Here is a 21,628-nt window from a genome sequence, read left to right as displayed (position 1 = left end):
TCTGATTCCACGTGTAGGATAACGTACATCCTGGCAGAGAGGAAGCTGGATTTCTCAGGCTGGGTCGGGGCCATCCAGAAGACGAGCAGTACGTCAGGTGACACCCTCTCGGAGCAGCAGCTGACCGTGTCCGATGTCCCCTGCATTGTGGAGAAGTGCATTGATCACATTTCTCGATTTGGTAAATATGGAGTATGGGGTGACTGCGCAGGATGCATCCACCTTCTGTACGTACTACCCACATCCTCCAGCAGGGAGGCGCTCTTCTCAGAGTAAGACCGCCACAGGGGTTTCACATTACGGTTTTCCATTGTTAAATGCTGCGCAGTGACAACCGTTTTACAATCAATCTTCAAAATGCTGAATATCAGATCAGCGTCTGACGCGCCCTTTAACACATGTGTGATGGGTCTTCTGTAATCTTAACTAGGGATTATTTCAGGTAGGGGTGGGGGGCACTTAGTAGTTTCATTACACTCTACAGGGCCTTACTGAGGCAGGAGGCACACGTTATTTCCTGCCTCACACCTCCCCTACATCTGAGCCGCACTGGGCACCGCGTAATGAAGGAATTAAGCATAGATAAAAACAGCGCTAATGTAATTAAAGCATCTATTAAGTAGGGGATTGCAAGCCTTACGTCTAATTAATCAAATCCACAATGGTAATAATAGTGCTGCGTGAAGACCCTCTTGTGAGGTCGTCATTCCAAACAGGTTGAACTTAATTAGATGAGAATATTATTAACATTTAGTAAAACTCAAAATTGACTTTGAGAAGCACAAACCTGATTCTGCACCTACACCGCACCAATAATCACCTGCATAATCATTGTTCCAATACTGTGGAGCTGGAAATACCTGTCCAGTCCTTGGGGAGAGGGGGATCCAACGTGGGCCCCCAGCTGTTGTGGTACTACACTTCCCAGCATGCCCTACCACAGTTTGAGCTAGTTTCAGAGCAAAACTGTGACTGGGCATGCTGAGATGTGTAGTTCCACAGCAGCTGGACCACCTGTGTCATAGAAGAACTGACGGCGGATGTGATATGTCTTGCAGGGGTGGGATCTGAAGGGATCTACAGGAAGAATGGGCAGAACTCTAAGATCACAAGTCTGCTGGAAGCGTTAAAGAAAGACGCGCGGAGCGTGGTTCTGAAGGAAGAGGAACACGTGGACAATGTTTCTGATGCCCTAAAGAGGTTCTTCAGAGGCATCGGGGAGGGAGTATTCGCAGAGCACTGCATGCGGTGGTTACATGTAACAGGTGAGACCAGCGGAGCTGCTGCTATTACTGTGTGTGCCGCTAAATGTATCATTTCAGATGGCTGCAAAGTCCTTGGAAAACACTGGAATCTAGTGGACAACTTTGCACCCTATTGAAGAGATACCGTTATTCTTAGGGATGTGCATGCACTTTTCTGTGGATCAGTAGTACAGCACTATGTCGCTCCAATAACACAATGACAGACTTGTGCACATGCAGATACGTTTATAGAGGCATGTATCAGCATCTGGCTTCTCTTCTCCAGGCACAGAGGACGACAGTGAGAGAATACGGATGTACCAGGAGCTGCTGCAGATCCTTCCACCTGTAAACAGAGCCACACTCAAAGCACTAATCGGTCACCTACACTGGTGAGTATTGTGCCTGATATGTGCTGTCTCATGTCTAGCACGGTGTCTCGTGTCCAGGCCAACACGCATCACACGGAGATGTCTCATCTGAGGCTAATACACATGATGTCTCATTCCCTGGCCGTCACACAGTACGCACGGTGTCTCATGCCCTGGCCGTCACACTGTACACAAGGTGTCTCATGCCCAGACTGTCACACTGTACACAAGGTGTCTCATGCCCAGACTGTCACACTGTACACAAGGTGTCTCATGCCCAGACTGTCACACTGTACACAAGGTGTCTCATGCCCAGACCGTCACACTGTACACAAGATGTCTCATGCCCAGACCGTCACACTGTACACAAGGTGTCTCATGCCCAGACTGTCACACTGTACACAAGGTGTCTCATGCCCAGACCGTCACACTGTACACAAGGTGTCTCATGCCCTGGCTGTCACACTGTACACAAGGTGTCTCATGCCCAGGCTGTCGCACTGTACACAAGGTGTCTCATGCCCAGACCGTCACACTGTACACAAGGTGTCTCAAGCCCAGACTGTCACACTGTACACAAGGTGTCTCATGCCCAGACTGTCACACTGTACACAAGGTGTCTCATGCCCAGACTGTCACACTGTACACAAGGTGTCTCATGCCCAGGCTGTCGCACTGTACACAAGGTGTCTCATGCCCAGACTGTCACACTGTACACAAGGTGTCTCATGCCCAGACTGTCGCACTGTACACAAGGTGTCTCATGCCCAGACTGTCACACTGTACACAAGGTGTCTCATGCCCAGGCTGTCGCACTGTACACAAGGTGTCTCATGCCCAGACTGTCACACTGTACACAAGGTGTCTCATGCCCAGACTGTCGCACTGTACACAAGGTGTCTCATGCCCAGGCCGTCACACTGTACACAAGGTGTCTCATGCCCAGACTGTCGCACTGTACACAAGGTGTCTCATGCCCAGACTGTCGCACTGTACACAAGGTGTCTCATGCCCAGGCTGTCGCACAGCACACAAGGTGTCTCATGCCCAGACTGTCACACTGTACACAAGGTGTCTCATGCCCAGACTGTCACACTGTACACAAGGTGTCTCATGCCCAGACCGTCACACTGTACACAAGGTGTCTCATGCCCAGACCGTCACACTGTACACAAGGTGTCTCATGCCCAGACTGTCACACTGTACACAAGGTGTCTCATGCCCAGGCTGTCGCACTGTACACAAGGTGTCTCATGCCCAGGCTGTCGCACTGTACACAAGGTGTCTCATGCCCAGGCTGTCGCACTGTACACAAGGTGTCTCATGCCCAGACCGTCACACTGTACACAAGGTGTCTCATGCCCAGACTGTCACACTGTACACAAGGTGTCTTATGCCCAGACCGTCACACTGTACACAAGGTGTCTCATGCCCAGGCTGTCACACAGCACACAAGGTGTCTCATGCCCAGGCCGTCACACTGTACACAAGGTGTCTCATGCCCAGACCGTCACACTGTACACAAGGTGTCTCATGCCCAGGCTGTCACACTGTACACAAGGTGTCTCATGCCCAGGCTGTCTCACAGCACACAAGGTGTCTCATTCCCAGGCTGTCGCACTGTACACAAGGTGTCTCATGCCCAGGCTGTCTCACAGCACACAAGGTGTCTCATGCCCAGACCGTCACACTGTACACAAGGTGTCGCATGCCCAGACCATCTAACTGTACACAAGGTGTCTCATGCCCAGACTGTCACACTGTACACAAGGTGTCTCATGCCCTGGCCGTCACACTGTACACAAGGTGTCTCATGCCCAGACCGTCACACTGTACACAAGGTGTCTCATGCCCAGGCTGTCGCACAGCACACAAGGTGTCTCATGCCCAGGCTGTCGCACAGCACACAAGGTGTCTCATGCCCAGGCTGTCGCACAGCACACAAGGTGTCTCATGCCCAGACTGTCGCACAGCACACAAGGTGTCTCATGCCCAGGCTGTCGCACAGCACACAAGGTGTCTCATGCCCAGGCTGTCGCACAGCACACAAGGTGTCTCATGCCCAGGCTGTCGCACAGCACACAAGGTGTCTCATGCCCAGGCTGTCGCACAGCACACGTGACTGTCTCTCGCTCTCTCCTGTTTTAGTATTCAGCACTTTTCGAACGTCAACCAAATGAACATTCACAATCTGGCCATAGTGTTTGGCCCCACGCTCTTCCAGATGGATGGAAAGAACTACAAGCCCGGCCGCGTGGTGGAGGACCTCATCTCCTTCTACCAGCCCATATTCAGTGTAAGATCTCATTACACCCGCCTCGTGCCAGGATGTCCTGTGTACCCCACAGAACGATGCCAACACCGTGGCGTACAGCGTAATAGAGAGGAATACTTGGTGTGGAGGATCAGGGTCCTTGGGGAACACAGTATGAGGTGGGAGGAGGGGCGGAGTCATGTACACTGGATATAGGGCGCTATACAGATAGGGGGCGCTATACAGATAGGGGGCGCTGTACAGATAGGGGGCGCTATACAGATAGGGGGCGCTATGCAGATAGGGGGCGCTATGCAGATAGGGGGCGGAATACAGATAGGGGGCGCTATACAGGTAGGGGGCGCTATACAGATAGGGGGCGCTATACAGATAGGGGGCGCTATACAGATAGGGGGCGGAATACAGATAGGGGGCGCTATACAGATAGGGGGCGCTATACAGGTAGGGGGCGCTATACAGGTAGGGGGCGCTATACAGATAGGGGGCGCTATACAGATAGGGGGCGGAATACAGATAGGGGGCGCTATACAGATAGGGGGCGCTATACAGATAGGGGGCGCTATGCAGATAGGGGGCGCTATGCAGATAGGGGGCGCTATGCAGATAGGGGGCGCTATGCAGATAGGGGGCGTTATGCAGATAGGGGGCGCTATTCAGGTAGGGGGCGCTATACAGATAGGGGGCGCTATACAGATAGGGGGCGCTATACAGATAGGGGGCGCTATACAGATAGGGGGCGCTATACAGATAGGGGGCGCTATACAGATAGGGGGCGCTATACAGATAGGGGGCGCTATACAGATAGGGGGCGCTATACAGATAGGGGGCGCTATACAGATAGGGGGCGCTATACAGATAGGGGGCGCTATACAGATAGGGGGCGCTATACAGATAGGGGACGCTATACAGATAGGGGGCGTTATACAGGTAGGGGGGCGCTATACAGATAGGGGGCGCTATACAGGTAGGGGGCGCTATACAGGTAGGGGGCGCTATGCAGATAGGGGGCGTTATACAGGTAGGGGGGCGCTATACAGATAGGGGGCGCTATACAGATAGGGGGCGCTATACAGATAGGGGACGCTATACAGATAGGGGGCGTTATACAGGTAGGGGGGCGCTATACAGATAGGGGGCGCTATACAGGTAGGGGGCGCTATACAGGTAGGGGGCGCTATACAGATAGGGGGCGCTATACAGATAGGGGACGCTATACAGATAGGGGGCGTTATACAGGTAGGGGGGCGCTATACAGATAGGGGGCGCTATACAGGTAGGGGGCGCTATACAGGTAGGGGGCGCTATGCAGACAGGGGGCGCTATACAGATAGGGGGCGCTATACAGATAGGGGGGCGCTGTACAGATAGGGGGCGCTGTACAGATAGGGGGCGCTGTACAGATAGGGGGCGCTATACAGATATAGGGGGCGCTATACAGATAGGGGGCGCTATACAGGTAGGGGGCGCTATACAGGTAGGGGGCGCTATGCAGACAGGGGGCGCTATGCAGACAGGGGGCGCTATGCAGACAGGGGGCGCTATGCAGACAGGGGGCGCTATGCAGACAGGGGGCGCTATGCAGACAGGGGGCGCTATGCAGACAGGGGGCGCTATGCAGACAGGGGGCGCTATACAGATAGGGGGCGCTATGCAGACAGGGGGCGCTATGCAGACAGGGGGCGCTATGCAGGTAGGGGGCGCTGGGCGATGTATTGGTCTGCAAGAGAGGGAGGGCGGACCCTGCGCTCATTGGGCTCGATTCAGATCGGTTCGCTGTGCTGCGCATTCGCAGCATGATGACCGTGCATGCACATGGGGTGCTGTATGCATGTGCGAGCAGTCTGTGCGAAGATAAGTCAGCGAAGGATAGCGATTATGACACCCTGCGGCCGTTTAGGGGCGGTAACACAGCATTTTCTGGGTGCCCCATAAAACTCAGGAGTCCTGCAACGTCATCAGCGAGCTCCTTCACCCCACGGACTTTACAGTCTAGAACATTGGGGAACCCATTAGATGATGAGTGATTCTGAATGAATTTCCCTTTGTGCACACCTGTGAGCGCATTTCCAACCGTGCAAATGGGCGAGATTTGAGCTGGCGGCCTTTACCTCCTCGCTGGGCTCCGAAAACCTGCAGCCCAGTGAGCAGGTCTGAATCGGCCCTTTTGTGTGGATCTGACATGTGTGCGGTACCATTTCTAGGTTCCGGTACTCCAGGCTGTCACACCTTCCTCTGTATGTCCACGCCACGTGCACGGTTCCACGCTGTAGATGCCTCGGTCTTATGTTCCACGTGCCTGATTCCACGCTATAGATGCCTCTGCCTTATGTCCCACCATCCTCTGTATGTCCACGCCACGTGCAGGATACCACGCTGTAGATGCCTCGGCCTAATGTCCCACCTTCCTCTGTATGTCCATGCCACGTGCACGGTTCCACGCTGTAGATGCCTCGGTCTTATGTCCCACCTTCCTCTGTATGTCCACGCCACGTGCACGGTTCCACGCTGTAGATGCCTCGGTCTTATGGCCCACCTTCCTCTGTATGTCCACGCCACATGCACGATTCCACGCTGTAGATGCCTCGGTCTTATGTCCCACCTGCCTCTGTATGTCCCACGTGCAGGATTCCACGCTGTAGATGCCTCAGTCTTATGTCCCACCTTCCTCTGTATGTCCCACGTGCAGGATTCCACGCTGTAGATGCCTCGGTCTTATGTCCCGCCTTCCTCCGTATGTCCACGCCATGTGCACGGTTCCACGCTGTAGATGCCTCTGCCTTATGTCCCACCTTCCTCTGTATGTCCACGCCACGTGCACGGTTCCACGCTGTAGATGCCTCGGTCTTATGTCCCACCTTCCTCTGTATGTCCCACGTGCAGGATTCCACGCTGTAGATGCCTCGGTCTTATGTCCCACCTTCCTCTGTATGTCCACGCCATGTGCACGGTTCCACGCTGTAGATGCCTCTGCCTTATGTCCCACCTTCCTCTGTATGTCCACGCCACGTGCACGGTTCCACGCTGTAGATGCCTCGGTCTTATGTCCCACCTTTCTCTGTATGTCCCACATGCAGGATTTCACGCTGTAGATGCCTCGGTCTTATGTCCCACCTTCCTCTGTATGTCCCACGTGCACGGTTCCACGCTGTAGATGCCTCATCTTATGTTCCACGTGCAGGATTCCACCCTGTAGATGCCTCGGCCTTATGTCCCACCTTCCTCTGTATGTCCACGCCACGTGCACGGTTCCACGCTGTAGATGTCTCGGCCTTATGTCCCGCCTCCTGGTCACTGCTGTCTCCGCTATGTCTCCCCCACCAGGTGGACAGTCAGGATCTGCAGAAGCAGCTGGTTATCGCCTCAACCATCATGGAAAAGCGGAATGTGAACCAGATCAACCACAGGGTGAGACGCTGCCGGGCGCAGGTGCGGTGCCCAGGTTATTGTCACACCCCAATCTGACCCCATTTCTTGTTTACACAGGGCCGACACTTCATTTGCCCCGTCTACCTCATGGAGAAGAACCCGGAGTGTGAGCAGAGCGTGCATGTGAGTACCTACCTCTAATAATAGTGCCCACGTGACTACCTACCTCTAATGATACCGCCCATGTGACTACCTACCTCTAATAATACCACCCATGTGACTACCTACCTCTAATAATACCACCCACGTGACTACCTACCTCTAATAATAGTGCCCGTGTGGCTACCTACCTCTAATAATACCGCCCATGTGACTACCTATCTCTAATAATACCGCCCATGTGAGTACCTACCTCTAATAATACCGCCCATGTGAGTACCTACCTCTAATAATAGTGCCCATGTGGCTACCTACCTCTAATAATAGTGCCCGTGTGACTACCTACCTCTAATAATAGTGCCCATGTGAGTACCTACCTCTAATAATAGTGCCCGTGTGACTACCTACCTCTAATAATAGTGCCCATGTGACTACCTACCTCTAATAATACCACCCACGTGACTACCTACCTCTAATAATAGTGCCAATGTGGCTTCCTTCCTCTAATAATACCGCCCATGTGACTACCTACCTCTAATAATAGTGCCCATGTGGCTACCTACCTCTAATAATACCACCCATGTGACTACCTACCTCTAATAATAGTGCCCACGTGACTACCTACCTCTAATAATAGTGCCCATGTGACTACTTACCTCTAATAACGCCCACGTGACTACCTACCTCTAATAATACCGCCCACGTGACTACCTACCTCTAATAATAACGCCCACGTGAGTAGCTACCTCTAATAATAACACCCACGTGAGTACCTACCTCTAATAACAGTGCCCATGTGACTACCTTCCTCTAATAATACTGACCACGTGACTACCTACCTCTAAAAGCAGTGCCCGTGTGACTACCTACTTCTAATAATAGTGCCTGTGTGACTACCTACCTCTAATAATACCGCCCATGTGACTACCTACCTCTAATAATAGTGCCCACGTGACTACCTACCTCTAATAATAGTGCCCATGTGACTACCTACCTCCTAATAATAACGCCCACGTGAGTACCTACCTCTAATATCAGTGCCCGTGTGACTACCTACCTCTAATAATAGTGCCCACGTGACTACCTACCTCTAATAATAGTGCCCATGTGACTACCTACCTCTAATAATAGTGCCCATGTGACTACCTACCTCTAATAACGCCCACGTGACTACCTACCTCTAATAATAGTGCCCACGTGACTACCTTCCTCTAATAATAGTGCCCATGTGACTACCTACCTCTAATAATAGTGCCCATGTGACTGCCTACCTCTAATAATAGTGCCCATGTGACTACCTAACTCTAATAATAGTGCCCATGTGACTACCTACCTCTAATAATACCGTCCATGTGACTACCTACCTCTAATAATAGTGCCCATGTGACTACCTCTAATAATAATGTCCATGTGAGTACCTACCTCTAATAATAGTGCCCACGTGACTACCTACCTCTGATACATCACTAATAGTGCCCATGTGACTGCCTACCTCTAATAATAGTGCCCATGTGACTAACTACCTCTAATAATAGTGTCCACGTGACTACCTACCTCTAATAATAGTGCCCTCGTGACTACCTACCTCTAATAGTGCCCATGTGACTACCTACCTCTAATAATAGTGTCCATGTGACTACCTACCTCTAATAATACCCGCCCATGTGACTACCTACCTCTAATAATAGTGCCCATGTGATTACCTACCTCTAATAATAGTGCCCATGTGACTACCTACCTCTAATAATAATGCCCATGTGACTACCTACCCCTGATACATCACTAACAGCACCCATGTGACTACCTACATCTGATACATCGCTAATAGCGCAAATGTGTCTACCTACCTCTGATATGTCCCTATGGGCTGTTCTTTCCAATGTAGCATTTTACTTATAGCTGCCCTGTACTGTACGCTGGTGTGTCGACCTGGTCTATTTACCAATCATTAGCTTTACGATCGCTGCGATTGTCAATTAAACCCATTGTTGTTGTTCTTTGTCCATCAGATCGCTGTGACTATGACAGCGCAGGAGCTGGCGGAGACGCTGCTGGAGAGGCGGAATATCCGTGTAAAGGACGGCGATTACTGGAGCTGCTACCAGCTGGATGACTCAGAGGAGATAGGTAGGTGAGCTGATGGTAAGTGCCTGCTGCCCAGGGCGGCTTCGGGTGCTGTACGATTTCTATATCAGTCACTAAGCTTGGTTTGTACCTACAGATGTGTCCCTATACATCTAGCCTCAATTCAATACGCATGCAAATAAGATGCACAAGCAGCTTCTGCTGATTACAATGACTGTTAGCATTCCTACAGGTTATCATGTGTGGGACCGCGGCTGTATCTGCATACGGAATGGAATGTTACAGAGTACAATATGTCCTACGCATGTATAGCCTCAGTCCCACAAAGATTATAGACCTTCTGGGTAACATTTTAATCAGCAGCTTCTGCTTGTGTGTCTTAACTGCTTAGCAACGGGAGTACGACGCAATTTCTGAGAAAATGCACAAACGACACCAAATGTAGTATGGTGCGAGAAGGTCTTTTTCATAGTTTACCAGTGGATGTGGAGGGGGAATATAATAATGTACCGAGCGCAGCGAGTTCACTTATACGGCGTCCATGTCGACCTACATCTATATAGATACACAAAAACAAACGTAACAAAAAAATAAAACATGGTGACCTTTTTCATGTGGACCTGTTGCACTTTGACCTTTTGACCCTGTCGACCTCATGCTGTCGACCTTTTTCATGTGCGTCTACGCCTATTGACCAATAGTAGCCATCCTAATGTCGGTTGACCTAAAACTTGTGACCTATCGTTCCATACCCATGTAGGCGCCCTGGTATTTTATTGTTTGCGTTGTGTTCCCTGCTGTCTCCTCACAGAGCGCCCCCTACACTTCTCGGAGAAAGTCCTGCCCATCTACCACTCTGAGGGCACCAAAGAGAGTCACCTAGTAGTGAAGAAAGACCTACACATGGATGGCATGCTGCATTATATCAGTAAGTAGTCGCTGACCGACTTCCTGTCACATACAGTACAGTAGGTCACATGACTTCCTGTCCCATACAGTAGGTCACATGACTTCCTGTTCCATACAGTACAGTAGGTCACATGACTTCCTGTCCCATACAGTAGGTCACATGACTTCCTGTCCCATACTGTAGGTCACATGACTTCCTGTTCCATACAGTAGGTCACATGACTTCCTGTGACATAGGTCATGGGATACTCTCAGGCGGATCCATCACAATGACGTTGTCACAAATAACTACAACATGCAGTACTGTGTTCTGTGTCCTACCTCTGACATTATAGGGAATGTATGGGGGGGATTTACTGCTGTACTCAGAATTCATCAATTATACACAACGGGAAAACTTTCTCTATTACCCCCAGTGCAGTATCTGTTACCCCCAGTCCCATCTCTGGTACACCGGTCTAGTCTCTGTTACCCCCAGTCCCATCACTGGTACACCGGTCCAGTCTCTGTTACCCCCAGTCCCATCTCTGGTACACCGGTCCAGTCTCTGTTACCCCCAGTCCCATCGCTGGTACACCAGTCCAGTCTCTGTTACCCCCAGTCCCATCTCTGGTACACCAGTCCAGTCTCTGTTACCCCCAGTCCCATCTCTGGTACACCAGTCTAGTCTCTGTTACCCCCAGTCCCATCTCTGGTACACCAGTCCAGTCTCTGTTACCCCCAGTCCCATCGCTGGTACACCAGTCCCATCTCTGGTACACCAGTCCAGTCTCTGTTCCCCCAGTCCCATCTCTGGTACACCAGTCCAGTCTCTTCTACCCCCAGTCCCATCTCTGGTACACCGGTCCAGTCTCTGTTACCCCCAGTCCCATCGCTGGTACACCAGTCTAGTCTCTGTTACCCCCAGTCCCATCTCTGGTACACCAGTCCAGTCTCTGTTACCCCCAGTCCCATCTCTGGTACACCAGTCCAGTCTCTGTTACCCCCAGTCCCATCGCTGGTACACCAGTCCCATCTCTGGTACACCAGTCCAGTCTCTGTTCCCCCAGTCCCATCTCTGGTACACCAGTCCAGTCTCTTCTACCCCCAGTCCCATCTCTGGTACACCGGTCCAGTCTCTGTTACCCCCAGTCCCATCTCTGGTACACCGGTCCAGTCTCTGTTACCCCCAGTCCCATCTCTGGTACACCAGTCCAGTCTCTGTTACCCCCAGTCCCATCTCTGGTACACCGGTCCAGTCTCTGTTACCCCCAGTCCCATCTCTGGTACACCAGTCCCATCTCTGGTACACCAGTCCAGTCTCTGTTACCCCCAGTCCCATCTCTGGTACACCTGTCCATTCTCTTCTACCCCCAGTCCCATCTCTGGTACACTGGTCAAGTCTCTGTTACCCCCAGTCCCATCTCTGGTACACCGGTCCAGTCTCTGTTACCCCCAGTCCCATCTCTGGTACACCGGTCCAGTCTCTGTTACCCCCAGTCCCATCTCTGGTACACCAGTCTAGTCTCTGTTACCCCCAGTCCCATCTCTGGTACACCAGTCCAGTCTCTGTTACCCCCAGTCCCATCTCTGGTACACCAGTCCAGTCTCTGTTACCCCCAGTCCCATCGCTGGTACACCAGTCCCATCTCTGGTACACCAGTCCAGTCTCTGTTACCCCCAGTCCCATCTCTGGTACACCAGTCTAGTCTCTGTTACCCCCAGTCCCATCTCTGGTACACCAGTCCAGTCTCTGTTACCCCCAGTCCCATCTCTGGTACACCAGTCCAGTCTCTGTTACCCCCAGTCCCATCGCTGGTACACCAGTCCCATCTCTGGTACACCAGTCCAGTCTCTGTTCCCCCAGTCCCATCTCTGGTACACCAGTCCAGTCTCTTCTACCCCCAGTCCCATCTCTGGTACACCGGTCCAGTCTCTGTTACCCCCAGTCCCATCTCTGGTACACCGGTCCAGTCTCTGTTACCCCCAGTCCCATCTCTGGTACACCAGTCCAGTCTCTGTTACCCCCAGTCCCATCTCTGGTACACCGGTCCAGTCTCTGTTACCCCCAGTCCCATCTCTGGTACACCAGTCCCATCTCTGGTACACCAGTCCAGTCTCTGTTACCCCCAGTCCCATCTCTGGTACACCTGTCCATTCTCTTCTACCCCCAGTCCCATCTCTGGTACACTGGTCAAGTCTCTGTTACCCCCAGTCCCATCTCTGGTACACCGGTCCAGTCTCTGTTACCCCCAGTCCCATCTCTGGTACACCGGTCCAGTCTCTGTTACCCCCAGTCCCATCACTGGTACACCAGTCCAGTCTCTGTTACCCCCAGTCCCATCTCTGGTACACCGGTCCAGTCTCTGTTACCCCCAGTCCCATCTCTGGTACACCGGTCCAGTCTCTGTTACCCCCAGTCCCATCACTGGTACACCAGTCCAGTCTCTGTTACCCCCAGTCCCATCACTGGTACACCAGTCCAGTCTCTGTTACCCCCAGTCCCATCTCTGGTACACCAGTCCAGTCTCTGTTACCCCCAGTCCCATCTCTGGTACACCAGTCCAGTCTCTGTTACCCCCAGTCCCATCTCTGGTACACCAGTCCAATCTCTTCTACCCCCAGTCCCATCTCTGGTACACCGGTCCAGTCTCTTCTACCCCCAGTCCCATCTCTGGTACACCAGTCCAATCTCTTCTACCCCCAGTCCCATCTCTGGTACACCGGTCCAGTCTCTTCTACCCCCAGTCCCATCTCTGGTACACCAGTCCAATCTCTTCTACCCCCAGTCCCATCTCTGGTACATCAGTCCAGTCTCTGTTACCCCCAGTCCCATCGCTGGTACACCAGTCCAATCTCTTCTACCCCCAGTCCCATCTCTGGTACACCAGTCCAGTCTCTGTTACCCACAGTCCCATCACTGGTACACCGGTACACCTCCTCTGTTACCCCCAGTCCCATCACTGGTACACCGGTACACCTCCTCTGTTACTCACAGTCCCATCACTGGTACACCGGTACACCTCCTCTGTTACACACAGTCCCATCACTGGTACACCGGTACACCTACCCTGTTACCCACAGTCCCATCACTGGTACACCGGTACACCTACTCTGTTACCCACAGTCCCATCACTGGTACACCGGTACACCTCCTCTGGGATAGGTATTTACTTTCTCTTTCTTTCCTTAGAGAACCGGCAGGGAGACTCCAAGCACGGGGTGATGAACTTCCGGGAAGAGAAGAGTCTTCTAAGCTTTGGCTCAAGTTTCCCCGAACGCTACTTCATGTTAAACAGCACAATGCTGCGAATGTACAGAGATGTGCGGGTACGTGCAGATCTCAGGACCCACCGCGCCATTCTCCACTCTGCGCAGTAGACAGAAATGCTCTTTATTTACAGACCAAGACCTTACCTGCATGGTGCGGGTGGAGGACCTGCATGGTGCGGGTGGAGGACCTGCATGGTGCGGGTGGAGGACCTGCATGGTGCGGGTGGAGGACCTGCATGGTGCGGGTGGAGGACCTGCATGGTGCGGGCGATAGACCTGCATGGTGCGGGCGATAGACCTGCATGTGTGGGCGGAGGACATGCATGGTGCGGGCGGAGGTGGTGCTGGTAGTGTGATACTCTGCAGATAGGAGTGGGTGGAGTTGGCGTGCTGTATACTGTACATACATGGCTGGTGTACAGGATAATATCTTCCCTCTTCTGATGCAGAGTCACAAGCCAGAGAAGGAATGGCCGGTCAAACACCTGACATTGTATCTGGGCATCAAGAAGAAGATTCGACCCCCAACAAAGTAAGTTACAGTATAATCAGTGAGGGAATGCAGGAAGGTGCCCATATGTGTCTGTGCCCATGTACCCGGGTGTCCTGGTGAGGCCACTCCCCGCCCAGCCTCCAGTCACCGTGTTATAGCACCATACATGTCTGTGCCCATGTACCCGGGTGTCCTGGTGAGGCCGCTCCCCACCCAGCCTCCAGTCACCTTGTTATAGCACCATACGTGTCTGTGCCCATGTACCCAGGTGTCCTGGTGAGGCCGCTCCCTGCCCAGCCTCCAGTCACCGCGTTATAGAACCATACGTGTCTGTGCCCATGTACCCGGGTGTCCTGGTGAGGCCGCTCCCTGCCCAGCCTCCAGTCACCGTGTTATAGCACCATACGTGTCTGTGCCCATGTACCCGGGTGTCCTGGTGAGGCCGCTCCCTGCCCAGCCTCCAGTCACCGTGTTATAGCACCATACGTGTCTGTGCCCATGTACCCGGGTGTCCTGGTGAGGCCGCTCCCTGCCCAGCCTCCAGTCACTGTGTTATAGCACCATACATGTCTGTGCCCAAGTACCCGGGTGTCCTGGTGAGGCCGCTCCCTGCCCAGCCTCCAGTCACCGTGTTATAGCACCATACGTGTCTGTGCCCATGTACCCGGGTGTCCTGGTGAGGCCGCTCCCTGCCCAGCCTCCAGTCACCGTGTTATAGCACCATATGTGTCTGTGCCCATGTACCCGGGTGTCCTGGTGAGGCCGCTCCCTGCCCAGCCTCCAGTCACCGCGTTATAGAACCATACATGTCTGTGCCCATGTACCCGGGTGTCCTGGTGAGGCCGCTCCCCGCCCAGCCTCCAGTCACCGTGTTATAGCACCATACGTGTCTGTGCCCATGTACCCGGGTGTCCTGGTGAGGCCGCTCCCCACCCAGCCTCCAGTCACCGTGTTATAGAACCATACATGTCTGTGCCCATGTACCCGGGTGTCCTGGTGAGGCCGCTCCCTGCCCAGCCTCCAGTCACCGTGTTATAGAACCATACGTGTCTGTGCCCATGTACCCGGGTGTCTTGGTGAGGCCGCTCCCTGCCCAGCCTCCAGTCACCGTGTTATAGAACCATACATGTCTGTGCCCATGTAAACAGGTGTCCTGGTGAGGCCGCTCCCTGCCCAGCCTCCAGTCACCACGTTATAGCACCATACGTGTCTGTGCCCATGTACCCGGGTGTCCTGGTGAGGCCGCTCCCCGCCCAGCCTCCAGTCACCACGTTATAGCACCATACGTGTCTGTGCCCATGTACCCGGGTGTCCTGGTGAGGCCGCTCCCTGCCCAGCCTCCAGTCACCGTGTTATAGCACCATACATGTCTGTGCCCATGTACCCGGGTGTCCTGGTGAGGCCGCTCCCTGCCCAGCCTCCAGTCACCGTGTTATAGCACCATACGTGTCTGTGCCCATGTACCCGGGTGTCCTGGTGAGGCCGCTCCCTGCCCAGCCTCCAGTCACCGTGTTATAGCACCATACGTGTCTGTGCCCATGTACCCAGGTGTCCTGGTGAGGCCGCTCCCCGCCCAGCCTCCAGTCACAGTGTTATAGCACCATGCGTGTCTGTGCCCATGTACCCGGGTGTCCCGGTGAGGCTGCTCCCTGCCCAGCCTCCAGTTACCGCGTTATAGAACCATACGTGTCTGTGCCCATGTAAACAGGTATCCTGGTGAGGCAGCTCCCCGCCCAGCCTCCAGTCACCGCGTTATAGCACCATACGTGTCTGTGCCCATGTACCCGGGTGTCTTGGTGAGGCCGCTCCCTGCCCAGCCTCCAGTCACCATATACCTACAGCCATAGGTAAAAAGGCGACTGATCTGCAGAGCATTGTCATGCTTCCTTTACCCCCTGACTGGTACATAGTGACATATCCTGCAGATTATTACATTACTGACCTCTCTAGTGATCTGCAGAACATTGCTCTGTCCCATCTACCCCCTGACAGGTACATAGCGATATATCCTGCACATTATTACATTACTGACCTCTCTAATGACCTGCAGAACATCGCTCTGTCCGATCTACCCCCTGGCAAGTACATAGCGATATATCCTGCAGATTATTACATTACTGACCTCTCTAATGACCTGCAGAACATCGCTCTGTCCCATCTACCCCCTGACAGATACGTAGTGGAGCAGGAGTAAATGCACCCCCTTCACCACTAGAGGGCAGCAGAGACTGTGCCCAGATAGCAGAACTGTGAGCTGATATATACATTTACAGTATACACACACACACACACAGCACGAGGAACAGGAGTACAGTGCAGATGATATATACAGTATATGTGTGTGTGTATATATATATATATATATATATATATATATATATATATATATATATATATATATATATATATAGACATTGGAGGGGCTGTTTAAACAATGTGGTCACAAGCCATAGGGCACCCCAAAACTAGGAAAGGTGAGTGCCGATGTTAAGTGTATATATTACAATCGTACATGTAACAGTTGTCACACTTTAAACAGAAGGCACCGCTTTAAAGGTTCTTCTGCTCAGTTCAGCGTCCTTTGGCTTGTTTATGGAGTGCCACCAGCTACACACTATATGTGTGTGTGTGTGTGTATATATGTATGTATGTATGTATATATGTATGTACAGTATGTATAGGAGAATCCGCACTCCCATCCAGGATTTGAAGGCAGCAGTGGGGTGCTCTACTTAAAATCCCACTAAGTGTACCATAATATATTTCCGGTGGCTAGCAACAATAAGATAGCCAAGTGCGCACACTCCACATTTCCAACAAGATTTATTATTAATACATCACCACTGTGATAGCTGGTCGGTTTGCCACTTTGTTATGTTGCTGAGCTGTTTGGATGTCCAGATGCTGTCTTGATAAAGGACCATGCTCGGTCCGATACGTCGATAATCTATCACAGTGGTGATGTATTAATAATAACTCTCAGGGAGATTTGGAGTGTACGCACTTGGCTATCTTATTATATATATATATAAATACACAGTATATACACAGCGCGAGGAGCAGGAGTGCAGATGGTCACAGACATTAGGGTTTATATAACAATAGGAGATGTTTGCCGTCATTCTGTGATTTGCACCCGTGCACCAGGAATAGCTGCCGCGTGCGCTGCACTCTGTGCCCTCTGTGTGGACAGCTGATCACCAGGCCTGCGCCTGCCAGCTGGGTGAGTGGGCAGAACCCGCACTTTGTCATGGAAACACGCCAAGGACTGCTGGTTGCTAAGACACACACCGGGGCCCAGGCACTAATGGGTTAACCCTTCACTGCCCTCACAGCTCGTTACTGGGGAATTAACAGCTAACCCGATAGCCGCCCCCCCCCCCCATGTGGGATAAACGGGGGCAATGATCGCTGCTAATGGGCCGCTCGCTGCATTTTATCTGAAACACAGGGAAAAGTATTTTCTCTTTTTTTCCCGGCTTCCATGGAAACGGACTGAGTTCTGTGATTGGTTAAATGCCTCTGATTCTGAAATAAATGAGATGTTTTCTAACTTTGAGGAAATGTGTTCCGGAGTGTTTTACTGTACATGGCTCTATATACAAGTCTGTGCACAGCGCTGTGTTACTGAGCAACGTATTTATTAACATGTTCCTCCTACCACCAAGGACTGAAGAGCTCCTGAAAGCGTCATTCCTGTGTGTACCGCAGTCTGTGGGTGCCTGGATTGTTGGGGTGCACCCCAGGTTGATCAGCGGAAGGGTTTGATGCCGCAGTGCGTCTGTGGGTGCCTGGATTGTTGGGGTGCACCCCAAGTTGATCAGCGGTAGGGTTTGATGCCGCAGTGTGGCTGCTGGTGCCCGTCTTGTTGGGTTGCACCCCGGGTTGTTCATGAGGTGGTATTCGAGATGATCATGTGACGTTGCCGCAGCTGAGGGTCTCCCCAAGAATATGCTATTCAAGCGGATGCAACATTTTCCGTCCAATGTTGGGCCTTGTTGTTGCTGTACAGATTTGGATGCGCGGACCGGAAATACAGACGTGCCCACACACATCTAGCCAACTCACGCATTAAACAGCCATTCTACTTGTGCCATGTCTTAGTCGAGCCGAGCACATTTGCTTGTGACTTTTTTCAGTACAATGCATCTTATTGTAACACAGGGTGAATAGGACGCACAAGCAGCATCTGCTGAGTAAAATGATATGCAGCATGCCTATATTCAGGGTGTGGCTGTGGCTGTATCTGCATAGGGAATGCAATACACCACTGTAACATTGTATTCCGTATACAGATACAGCTGCAGTAACACACTTGGCACATATCATTTTACTCAGCAGAAGCTACTTGTGCTTCCTATTCACCCTGTTCTGCAAATAAGCATTGCAATGAGAAAGGTTGCACACCAAGATGCTTGGCACTTCCGTGATACACGGAGCGCATGTTTTATGTGACTTGTAGCACGCGGTGGATGGTAGTACGTGGACAAATTTGTATAAGGGGTGACCCTAGGTGGTGACTGCGGATGCTTCTTGCTCTATGACGGTCCCTTATGTCACTATTAATGTTTGCTGAGTGGTTGTGTGTAAGCTGCTGTTCTCTGTTGTCCACAATTACTGCATCCTTTAGTACACCTAAACAGAGAGTAGGGAGAAAGACACCCGTCCTCACCCTCTGTCTCGCACATTACCGACTCCTGAAGCTTGTATTACTGGGGGCGATTACCTGATACACAGGGTGATATTTAATGAGATGCAAAACCTGGTTTTTGGCGATATTTTCGGCAAAAAAAGTCCGAAATTTTAACGAGATGCGAAAAGCGCAGATTCTGAAGGTGCGATTTTTAGTAACGCCGGCACTCACATCCAGTTGTTTTCCCATTATAAAGTATACAAATCGCATATTTAATGAGATGCGAAAATGGGAAAATGTTACTAAAAATCGCCACACATGCAGACCAGGTACTGACAGACGAATTGGCCAGAACCTTGCACAGATCATCTGTGCATGGTCCTGTCTTAAAAAATGTGTAAAAGTTAAATTTTTAAATAAAAATGGCGTGAGGTCCCCCCTCCTGAGCATAACCAGCCCCGGGCTCATTAAGCCGGACCTGGTTCCAAAAATATGGGGGACAAAAAGCGTAGGGGTCCCCCGTATTTCTGAAACCAGCCCCAGACTCTTGGACCGCTCCTGGTTCCAAAACTACGGGGACAATAAATCTGGGGGTCCCCCATATTTTGATACCAGCACCGGACTCCAACAGCCCATGGTGCTGGTCAGCCTTGGAAGGGGTACCTGGGGGAGTGGGGATCCCCCCCCCCCCGAATAAAGGGGTCCCCCCTAGGCTTCACCCATCCAGGGCTGAAGCCCGGGGCTGTCGCCAGCGTCCCTGGGCTTTGGACGCCGGCCTGATAGGGTTAAATCATTCATACATAACACTGCTTTATACAGGTGAACTAGAAGTGCCAGCAGGCCTTCCCCGCATGCTGGGACTTGGCGAACCACAAGTCCCAGCATGCGGGGCATTAATGGGCCCGCTGGGACTCGTAGTACACCTGTAAAAAGAATGTTAAAATAAAACAAACACACACACAGAAAAGTATAACTTTATTACACACACACCTCACTTTTACACCAACATACTTACAGAACCAGGGTCCAGCGCTGCCCTCCCTCCCTCCTCCACAGCCAGGAGCCAGCTCACCCCGCACTGACAGCGGGGTGAGCCAGCTTCCTCCTACTCTGCTAACAGCTTCTATAGCGCTGTCCCAACAATATAGAGGCTGTTAGCGCAGTTGGCTCGATGCGTCTCCATGGAGATGCTTTCAGCCAATCAAGGCTGAGCTGTGCATCTCCATGCACTTTTTTGCCCAGATTTTGCATCCCATTAAATATGCGTGTTTCAGAAAAGAAATGTGATTTTGAAAAGTGCGATAAGGTGCGATTTTGGAAAGTGACTAAAAATCGCATCCTATTAAATGTCACCCATAGTGTTTGCAGATGTATAGAAGTAGCCTGGTTACTGCACTGCAGCTGTGCGGATGTGGGGCTGATATTGCACACTTCTGTCTTGCAGTTATGTCTTTACCATAATGTGTACGAACGAGAAGAATGAGAAGAGCCAGTGGTGAGACCTGCACCTCTATCTGACCTTGTGTGTCTGTCCTGTCCCCTCTGTCCCCCTCTGTGTCATGCCCCCAGTATCTCTGTCCCCCTCTGTAGCATGTCCTCAGTATCTCTGTCCCCTTCTGTAGCATGTCCTCATTATCTCTGTCACCCTCTGTAGCATGTCCTCATTATCTCTGTCACCCTCTGTAGCATGTCCTCAGTATCTCTGTCCCCTTCTGTAGCATGTCCTCATTATCTCTGTCACCCTCTGTAGCATGTCCTCAGTATCTCTGTCCCCCTCTGTATCATGGCCTCAGTATCTCTGTCCCCTTCTGTAGCATGTCCTCAGTATCTCTGTCCCCCCTCTGTAGCATGTCCTCAGTATCTCTGTCCCCCTCTGTAGCATGTCCTCAGTATCTCTGTCCCCCTCTGTAGCATGTCCTCAGTATCTCTGTCCCCCTCTGTATCATGTCCTCAGTATCTCTGTCCCCCTCTGTATGATGTCCTCAGTATCTCTGTCCCCCTCTGTAGCATGTCCTCAGTATCTCTGCCCCCCTCTGTGTTATGTCCTCAGTATCTCTGTCCCCCTCTGTATTGGAGCCACAATAGTCTCTCTGTCGCCCCCTAGAGGCTGTGTGTTTGCCTGCTCACACCTCCAGGCCTGACTGCTTTGCTTTTTATCCCCAGGTATCTATGCTGTAAATCCCTGGGAGACATGAGAGAGTGGTTGGCAGCGTTCATGTATGTACAGGTACAGTACTTAGCTTGTTCCTATTATCCCCACACAAGGTCAGTATCCGCACGTTATCTGGATGTACACGTAACCCTCTATCAGAGCGTCTTGTGTCCTGCACAGATGTAATAACGCCCCCCGATAGCTGCCGTCCTGCACCTGTCACTGTATGAGACCAAACATTCATAGCTCCCCAGTGACAGCTTACTGCCCATCCTCCGCGCTGTCACTGTCTATGGTGACACTAAGTGGTTCCCAGTGACAGCTTACTGCCCATCCTCCGCGCTGTCACTGTCTATGGTGACACTAAGTGGTTCCCAGTGACAGCTTACTGCCCATCCTCCGCGCTGTCACTGTCTATGGTGACACTAAGTGGTTCCCAGTGACAGCTTACTGCCCCATCCTCCGCGCTGTCACTGTCTATGGTGACACTAAGTGGTTCCCAGTGACAGCTTACTGCCCATCCTCCGCGCTGTCACGGTCTTTGGCTACACTAAATGGTTCCCAGTGACAGCTTACTGACCCATCCTCCGCGCTGTCACTGTCTAGGGTGACACTAAGTGGTTCCCAGTGACAGCTTACTGCCCATCCTCCGCGCTGTCACTGTCTATGGTGACACTAAGTGGTTCCCA

The 21,628-nt window shown here is 51.9% G+C and overlaps 1 protein-coding gene across 2 annotated transcripts in view; it reads left to right on the top strand.

The window, feature by feature from the left end:
* Positions 1-21,628, top strand: part of ARAP1 (ArfGAP with RhoGAP domain, ankyrin repeat and PH domain 1) — a 199,326-nt gene that overhangs the window by 170,056 nt on the left and 7,642 nt on the right. For both annotated transcript variants that reach the window (XM_083170539.1, XM_083170540.1), the window contains 12 exons: positions 18-181; positions 1,059-1,265; positions 1,531-1,636; positions 3,764-3,911; positions 7,212-7,295; positions 7,374-7,439; positions 9,425-9,542; positions 10,312-10,428; positions 13,582-13,718; positions 14,111-14,193; positions 20,232-20,282; positions 20,951-21,014. In XM_083170539.1, the coding sequence (XP_083026665.1) occupies positions 18-181; positions 1,059-1,265; positions 1,531-1,636; positions 3,764-3,911; positions 7,212-7,295; positions 7,374-7,439; positions 9,425-9,542; positions 10,312-10,428; positions 13,582-13,718; positions 14,111-14,193; positions 20,232-20,282; positions 20,951-21,014 (1,345 nt within the window). The remainder of the gene's footprint in view (positions 1-17; positions 182-1,058; positions 1,266-1,530; positions 1,637-3,763; positions 3,912-7,211; positions 7,296-7,373; positions 7,440-9,424; positions 9,543-10,311; positions 10,429-13,581; positions 13,719-14,110; positions 14,194-20,231; positions 20,283-20,950; positions 21,015-21,628) is intronic.

This window comes from Crinia signifera, chromosome 2 (genome assembly GCF_055691185.1).
Source record: "Crinia signifera chromosome 2, ASM5569118v1, whole genome shotgun sequence".
Classification (NCBI taxonomy): domain Eukaryota; kingdom Metazoa; phylum Chordata; class Amphibia; order Anura; family Myobatrachidae; genus Crinia; species Crinia signifera.
The sequence above is the reverse complement of the archived record's forward strand: the minus strand, read 5'-3'. Positions and strand labels throughout refer to the sequence as shown.